The sequence below is a fragment of the Perognathus longimembris genome, unplaced genomic scaffold (assembly GCF_023159225.1).
Source record: "Perognathus longimembris pacificus isolate PPM17 unplaced genomic scaffold, ASM2315922v1 HiC_scaffold_140, whole genome shotgun sequence".
Taxonomy (NCBI): domain Eukaryota; kingdom Metazoa; phylum Chordata; class Mammalia; order Rodentia; family Heteromyidae; genus Perognathus; species Perognathus longimembris.
The window spans coordinates 13,085-21,137 of record NW_025956397.1 but is presented as its reverse complement, the minus strand read 5'-3'; the positions used below and the strand labels follow the sequence as shown (position 1 = coordinate 21,137).

The following is an 8,053-nucleotide window of genomic DNA, read 5'->3' as shown; positions in this document are numbered from 1 at the left end:
TCACAGGAAGTCCTGGTAAGCATCTGGATTCATAGGGGATTCATTTTCTTCCTAAGGCCAACAGAGAGTATATTAGAGATGTCTCTGTATCTGAATAAGAGCCAAAGCCGAAGAGCACTAGAGTGGGAAGGGTACAGTTCCCAATTATCCCGCGATACTCCTGACATACTATCCTTCCTCTGAAGAGTATTTGCAGACTCTCTTATAGCATCTGTGAGTAGGGAAATCTCCTTGGCCATCCTCACTGGCTCGCAAAACCTCAGGGAATGAGTGAATTTTGTACAGGGTCACATCTAGAGGTTAATGCTGCATCCAAGCATGCAGGTTTTCTCAGAATAACTAGGAAAATTTTCTTTTGCTACCTTGCCAGCCTGGAAAGCAGAATATTAGGTCCATCACTCCAGGACAATGATTCTACATTTACCTTTTGCCACCGTTACAAACTTCCAGAGATTAGTGATGCCTAGAGAATCAGCTCTTTGTCATGGACAACAAGTGTTTCCCCAGCCACAAAGTGTGCTTTGAAAGGTCATTTGGTTTGGTAGGGAATGTGATCCTACTATCACTACTTCCTTCACCTTGTAGTTTGTTTCTGGTATTATTCTACAGTTTCTTCTGGGAGTCTGAGAATGTAGACACCATGTACCTATAGCATTTTATACCATCGATACAATCTTCACAAGTTCTCTTGGAAGCACTCATGGAGACTGAAATTCTGATCTCGGGTCTCTCTGTGAATCATCACTAATGAGGTTGGTGTTCATACCTTAACAGTTGGGGTACCGGATCTAAAGCATCCCCTGATCTGAACACCCATCTGAGATCACCAGGGTGCCACAGCACTACTAAAGTAGGGAAGAAAACAGAAAAAGGAATGAAACAGTGAGGTGGGGAAGAAGCCAGAGGTGGAACATGACCAGCCTGTTGATCTCAGAAACAGGAGGTATCAGGCCATATGACAGAAAGAATAGATATGAGCACAGGGACACTGTAATGTAACATGGCTGGCATGAGGAAGCATGGCCAGCGTGAGTAAGGAGACTGGTATTGGGAAAGAGACAAACACAAACCTTTATAGCCTTACTCTTTATTGCCATTACACCCATACTGCCTGTTCCCCTATCCACTCTTGCCTGTCTCACCTAGGTCATTCTTACTCCTCACAGGTATACAAGGCATTGTTTGCAGTTCTTACTTATTTCTGAAATGATAATACAAATCTTCATTGAAGATCTGAATAACTCCAGAGGCTGTTGATGCCATGAAGGAAACAGGGACAGTGCTCTATGTAGCCCTGAAATGTTTCAGGACGTACATGTGTATTTCAGACAGTAGAGAGAATGGAGAGTGGGGAAGGAGGCTAAGCTTCTGGACCATACTATCCAACTATGGGAGAACCTCTACAGATAACATTGAGGTGGAGCAATTGGCATAACTTCACATAAGCAATGTTGATTTTAGGTTCAAGTGCAATAGGCAGAATTCGGGGCCTAGCCTGAAATGTCTCTCCAATGTCAACAACCTCCACCCTCCTTAACTACTGTCACCAACCTTGCCAATTCTTTCCTAAAAGGGGAAAAGTGTTCTAATGCTGAGCTTCAGCTGGAGATATGTCTCCCTCCTCTCATTAAACTGTAGAGGCAGACTCTCCAACTGACTTTTAGAAACAATCATTGCAAACTCACAATCAGAACCGAGTTGTTTATTTTCCCATTCAAATCCTACATATATTTGCACAGAGTCAGACACATATGACCGTGTGGATTTGTCCCGAATTATCAATTCACATTTTATCACCTGTCTGGCCCTCTGCATCCTGTCTTAGTACCTGAAGTGAGTTCCAGGGTTTTTCTGTGTTGACCTAGCTTGTCTCCTAATTCTGAAGTAGTGCTTGTGATGAACACATGTCCCAATGAATTTAGGTAAAGTTGGATGCTCCATCATCTTCCAGTCAAAGTCCAGAATTACCCTAAGGAACACGAAAAATACATACTGATTACAAGTATATAATATAAAGTTGTTTTGATACTTCTGGATGCTGGCTAAGACACAATAACTCCCTTCTAACTCTAGATCTTCTGATCTCAAGTCTCCAGTCCATGAGGTAAAGTCCATTCTCTATCACCCCTTCCCCACTATCATGTCGAGGATTACACAAGAAATCTCACAAGTCATGATTTACCACAAGCAAAATTATTCAGACAATGGTGGAAATAAATTTGGGAGAGCCAAAACTTAGGAGATGGGAAGAGGGTAAGAAATGGGTTTACTTCTCTTGGAACTCTGAGAAGGACAGGGTATTAAAGATTCAGCTTGGCATCTACCTGAGTGTCTCTGTACGTTACCCATGCTGCAGCAGAATTAGTTCAGCCTTAACCAGTTTTGCACAGCTGTCCTTCCAATTTGTTGTCTCTTCCAGAGGCCCTGGAGGAACTGCGTTTGGCCATCCTCTTTTAGTCACAAGCCTCAAATGTACAGGTGTGAAGTTAGCATTTAGGTACCTGACAAGATGGACAGCATGTACTAGCTACCCACCTATATATCCTTCTTCTTTACCCCCTCTTCATGTGCTTTCATCATCTTGTAGTAGTGCAATGGATTGAGCCACAGGTCTTTTCTGATGATCTGGTAAAGTAAGTAGGTAAGGTAAGTAGGTAAGGCAATTAGCTCAAGGTTCACAGTCAGCACTCAGCAAGCCAGTGAACCAACCAACGTCACAGATGGCTTGCTTTGGCCTTTTGTAGTACCTCAGTGATCCTGTTTGAGCCTGCAAAATTGTGGTCTGTAAACCAGTTGAAGAAGTTTGGGCTCTTGTTGTGGTTTCTGTGACTGTCAGCTTCAATTTTATAATACTGACGCCACAGAATGGGAGTGGAATGGCACAACCTATATCCTGCAAGAAGACATGATAAGAGAATCCAAGTCCTGTTGGCCATTATCAATTCACAAACTCCAAAAAACACACTGTGAGCAAATTCTTACCAGTGATATCCACGACGAATTCCTTAACAACCACTGCATTCTGGAAGTATGGGTTATTTCTAAAGTAAAAGGTGATTTTGCAGGAACTCTTGGGATGCCTGAGTTCTTGTACCTACCAGAAGAAAAGGTAGAAAGCTAAAACCCTTTACAGGTAACCGGCAAGTTCCTGTTTGGAAGTGAGTTCTGTTCGTGACACTGTATAGCCCACCAAGATAAATGCCTTGGGTACTCACTTCCAAATTGATCATGTAGCTAAGCATGTCTTCATCTTGGTCACTGATCATTGCTGACAGCTGGGGATGGTTCACAAACTGCCTGGGTCAAGGAGCCTTCAGATGCTGTGGATGTGCTAGGTATAACCACTTGCATTGAAAGCAGCAAGTGATGTGTGAGGCTAGTGTCTTCCTAGGTACTCCAATCTCCATCTTATTCTAGGCCAAGGAATATCCTAAATAATAAGGTAAGCTTAGGATTTGCAAATTGAAGACGACCTGAAGTGAGCTCTGTTGTATTCTGTTCTCTGAGTGATGGGGACCAGATTTTACAATCTCTTTGTCTAAATGTCTTCTTTCCCACCTCTTTCTGACCGTGGCATAACTCACACCCCTTTCCCATAGCACCATTACAAAACTCTTCTCCAATTAGCAGCCTATGTGGCAACTTCCTTGTGCTACTCATTGTTTCTATGACTCATTGTCCCTACAACTCCTGCCTATACCAATCTCTAGCCTACATTATCCATAGTCCTCTTCTCTAGGGACCCTAGCAGTGTGATGTTCCAGATCCTGTGCATGCAAATGCCTCATAAAAGGTCCACTACTCGAAAACACAGGCTGCAAGGCAGTAACAAGTAAGATGCCTAAGGATACAGTTTGGGCCCAGAAGCCAGGGATGCCCCGGATGTTGCTGCTTCTGGAATCCAGGAGAGTCTTTTGCCTCTTGCTCAGATTCTGTTTTAGGCGTTCATGAGCCTTGGTGGCTTGGTTATTCACTGGTCCCAGATCTAACTGAAGAGCCTGCAATTCCTTCAGTGGTGGCTGTTGAGAAATAGGTTTACCGTTGGCTAACCATTGCTTCCTCCGTGCTTGTGATACAAATTGTCTGAAAGGTGCCTCTAAATCACCCCCACCAGCTTTTTTGTCTCCTACTCAGCCATTTTATTCTCCTGCTGCACCGGCCCCACAGCCTTGCTGTCCAACAGTGGCAGCACAGCCGACTCTCCAGTGCTCCATGTAGTCTCCACGTGCCCTGTACCTTTCACAGGGATCCTTAGCCTGGCCCAACTGGACCTCCATGAGCAGCACGCAAGTTCTCAGAAGGCGTTAGCAATGCAGCAGTTTGCCGTGCATTGCCTTCCCGCGCAGTCTGTGCTTTCCCATTCCCGAGGGCAACCTCTCCTCTACCCGTGGGACTTGCCCACTCTCCTTCCCTTCTGCCTATTCTGCCTCCTTTTCCAGTGCCCTTGCTTCTCCCTCCCTGTGTGCCATCCCGGGAAACCATCTCCCCTCCCCGTGAGCCATTGTTCTGCTTACCTCCCTCTCTTCCACCCCACGAGCCTACTCCCCTTCTCTCGTAGCACATGCCCCCCCTCATCCTGGCATGGTCACTTCCTTCTTGGCCTGCTCTGCACCCATAACCCTACCCTGGGTGCCAAGGGCTTTCTCTTCTTGCCTGCCACGAGCTTTTGTCCCCCTGTCCTCCTCTATCCTCTAGGCTAGGCCTCCCCTCCCCGGAACTCGGCTCCCTCCCCCTCCTCCGTTCCCATTGCCAATATTCTCTCACCACTGGCCCGCCGCCTCCCCACAGGAAGCGCCCCCTAGATTACCTCTTCCGCAGGTGGAGGAGTCCCACATTCCTGTCTACTCGCCATGTCGTCCTGCTCGTCCTCACCCCAAGCTTGCTCCTGCAGAGAGCCACAAAGCAGCTCGGCCTCGGGAACCGCCCAACCACGGACTGTGCTGGGGGCGGGACAAGCGCCCTGCACCGGAAAGCAATTAGCTACTTCCGCCTGGGTCGGGCTCCCAGCCAAGACACGGATGGCACCTAGTTCCGCGTCATTCCTCCAGAGGCGGAAGTTGAAGGGGTGCCAGGTGCGGTGGGTCCGCCTGTAATCCTAGCTACCCCGGAAGCCTGGCCCGGATGGCGGGCGATTGAAGCCCGGCGGGAAAGCAAAGTCCGCTCCTGACACCATCGGCAGTAAACGACTCCCAAAACACCCCTAGGTGACCAGCTTTGATCCAAAGACCGCGGGGACACCCCTGGGCCCTGGGTTCAAACCCCTGGACAGACGCAGGAAAGAGAAAAATCAACGGCAGGGAAAGAAAAGGGAGTGGAGGGAAGGGGAAGAAAGAGTGGGCACGAGACGTGGGAACACTGACCCTGGGGAGAAAGCTGGAGCAGACTACAGATTGGCATTTACTTAATAGTGCGGATACATTGTTACTTCTTAGTTGGGTGACTGCATCCCGGTTGTATAACCATACATCATCAGAACCTGAATGAAGGGCCTAACTCAGCATCATTGATACTCAGGGCAAAGCCTTGTGTGTTAAGGGCACCTATTATCCTGTGACATACAGACTCATTTCAGATCCCAAGTACAAGGCCAGGAAATTCTCAGCCAATCTCTGCCTCCCTGTCTCCCTTCCTCTCTCTCTCTCCTTTCCTCCCTCTCTCTCTCCTTCCTTCTCTCTCTCCCTGCCGCTCTCTCACCCTCCTTCACTCTCTCCCTAACCCTTCCCTCTCTTTCTCTATCCCTCTCTCCCCCCCTTTCTCCCCCTTGACAACTAAATCATTTCTTCACACTGCCATATTGTAAACAAATTGAAAAACATAGGCGAATAGGAGTCCTTGCATTCTACTCAAGACCCAAACTTCATTTGAGATTGGCTCACATTTCAGGCACTGTGTCACCTTGGTCACTTTGAAGGTGTGTTCTCAATTTAGGTCCAGCCTGTCTGGGCTTTTATGGCCCTTCCTATGCTTTCCCTGTGGCTGGAGATGACTGGTACATTTCCAATGAGTTGACAGAATAGATAACCACTACTTTCCTCGGTTAATTGAAATATTTTTACCCACATCTATTACCCTCAAGTAGAAAGAAAGGAAACCAAAATATTCTAAAGTCCACTGTGAGGTAAATACATAATGAAACTGATTTATATTTTTAATGACTAAGAAAGAGACACATGCAAATTGACAAGCAAGGGTTATTAAACATCCATGAAGAAATTTGAACTCTGGCAGCAGTGGCAGCAGAGCACCACCACTGCCCTGGCAAAGTCCCCGGTTCTCCACTCACCTCCAGTGCTCATTGGTGACTAGGAGAGGAAACCTTCAGCCCACAGGCAGCAGACAGACGCGGACTGCGGAAAAGTCCAACAATCCAGAGAAAACATTTTTGCCCCTCATGTCACTGTGACTGATTTCAGTTCCCTAGGTATTATGTATATATTTATTGGAACTAGGAAGGGAAGGGGAACATCAAAATGGAGACACAAAGAAACAATGAACAAACACCACAGCAGTAGTTACAAAATTATATGCCATAACTCCATGTACCACTCATGTGAGATGGGAAAGGGGAGTGGGATGGTTGGGAAAAAATGAGGAAGAGGTAATAATTTTATAAGAAATGTACTCCCTGCCTTACATGTGAAACTGTAACCCCTTTGCACATCACTTGGACAATAAATAAGTTAATAAATAAAAATAGATTAATTTTTTTTCTCAGTCTGGGATCTGAACTCAGTGCAGGGTGCTGTCCCTGAGCTTTTGTGTGCAGGGCTATTATTCTTGCCAATGTGTTATTTATTAACTTTTTGACTTGAACATTAGACCAAAGGGCCTTGTGGACATTTCTGCCTCAGCTGGCTTCAAGACATAATCGTCAGACCTCAGGTTCCTGAGTAGCTAGGATTACAGGAATGAGCTACCTAGCCCAGCTAAAGTATTAAAACAGTTTAAGAATTTTTCTCTCTATCCATCTTGTTTCTCCTTCTGTATATTTGTGCTGGTGTTGTTGCATGAGCTCAGGTCCTATGTTTAGATTCTCACACTTTGGGTTCTAAAGCAAGTATTGTGTAACCCACGGCCTGTGGCTCACATAATGCTAGAGATCAGCAGAACACTGTTGTCAAAGGCACAGCCATATGGACAGTAACAGAGAGCAACACAGGTATTGGGGACTTTGTCTCACAGTGCAACATGTGACCAGGGCACTCAGGTAAAGTGTCTTCTCTGGGACTTACTGCATGGAGCCCCCAGTTCTGAGGGTGGCAGTTGGGTCTCCGTAAGTGGTGCTTCTGGCCATGGAGCATCAGATGACTCTTCATTCTGTACAGGTAGCTGCTCAGGTAAGAAGCTAGAAAGCTGCCCCAGAAAAACGCTCTCAGGATGGGCCTGAATTGAACTTGAGCAGCGCTTCTGGGCCAACAGCCAGGAATCCAGCCGGGTGTGTGCCTAGGTAACATTCCCAGGTAGGTCTCCATGAGCCCTCAGCTGTTAGCAAACATCAGTCTCCTTCCCAGAACCAGGATGGCAGCTCCGTCTTCAGCATGACCAGGTACCTGTCCAGGTTGCTGCTCATTTTGCTGACCATAAGATAGAGCATTGTGATAGGTAATCTGGAGTATGGGTAGGACAATTAAGCCTCCCAATGAGGAAATCTGTGCCTGTGACCAGACAACGACTCCAGTGATGGATGGTTCCCAGGATCCCAGCCAGAGTGTGGGTTCTGGGAAATACACTGAGTATTGGCCATGCAGGTTCATCTACATGGATCTGCTGCACAAAGCCAGCTTTTGTTGTCTGTGGAGAACATCATGGGGTGCAGAGGAAACCAGATGGCCCCATGCTCAACCACAAAAACAAGCTGGTGACCCAGTGCCCAAAGCACACACACAACCCGTGCATTAAATAAGTAAAATCTTAGGTCCATGGGCACCCATGTCCTACACGCTATTTCAGGAGTATTGTGCATGAATGCTAGCACACTGTTGTGCACCAGGAGGCCCACATCGATAAGCAGGCTCAGGAACACCAAGAATACATATGGACAATAGAAGTCCAC

General features: G+C 46.7%; 1 protein-coding gene across 1 annotated transcript; it reads right to left on the bottom strand.

Moving 5' to 3' along the window:
• On the bottom strand, positions 1–4,852 carry LOC125344523 (testis-specific Y-encoded protein 9-like). The gene is made up of 7 exons (XM_048337031.1): positions 4,808–4,852; positions 3,852–4,019; positions 3,216–3,293; positions 2,983–3,094; positions 2,748–2,893; positions 2,557–2,625; positions 1–51 (listed from the first exon to the last, which is right to left on the bottom strand). The coding sequence occupies exons 1-7, from the start codon at positions 4,850–4,852 to the stop codon at positions 1–3; spliced, it is 669 nt and encodes a 222-aa protein (XP_048192988.1).
• Positions 4,853–8,053: the final 3,201 nt, after the last annotated feature.

Excerpts from the sequence above, each read along its gene's own strand:
- LOC125344523 (XM_048337031.1), bottom strand. The coding sequence starts at position 4,852 with ATGGCGAGTAGACAGGAATGTGGGACTCCTCCACCTGCGGAAGAG. Across the intron at positions 3,294-3,851 it reads CTGGCTTCTGGGCCCAAACT|TTTGTGAACCATCCCCAGCT; the intron begins GTATCCTTAGGC and ends TGACCCAGGCAG. Across the intron at positions 52-2,556 it reads TGAAAGCACATGAAGAGGGG|GAAGAAAATGAATCCCCTAT; the intron begins GTAAAGAAGAAG and ends TGTTGGCCTTAG.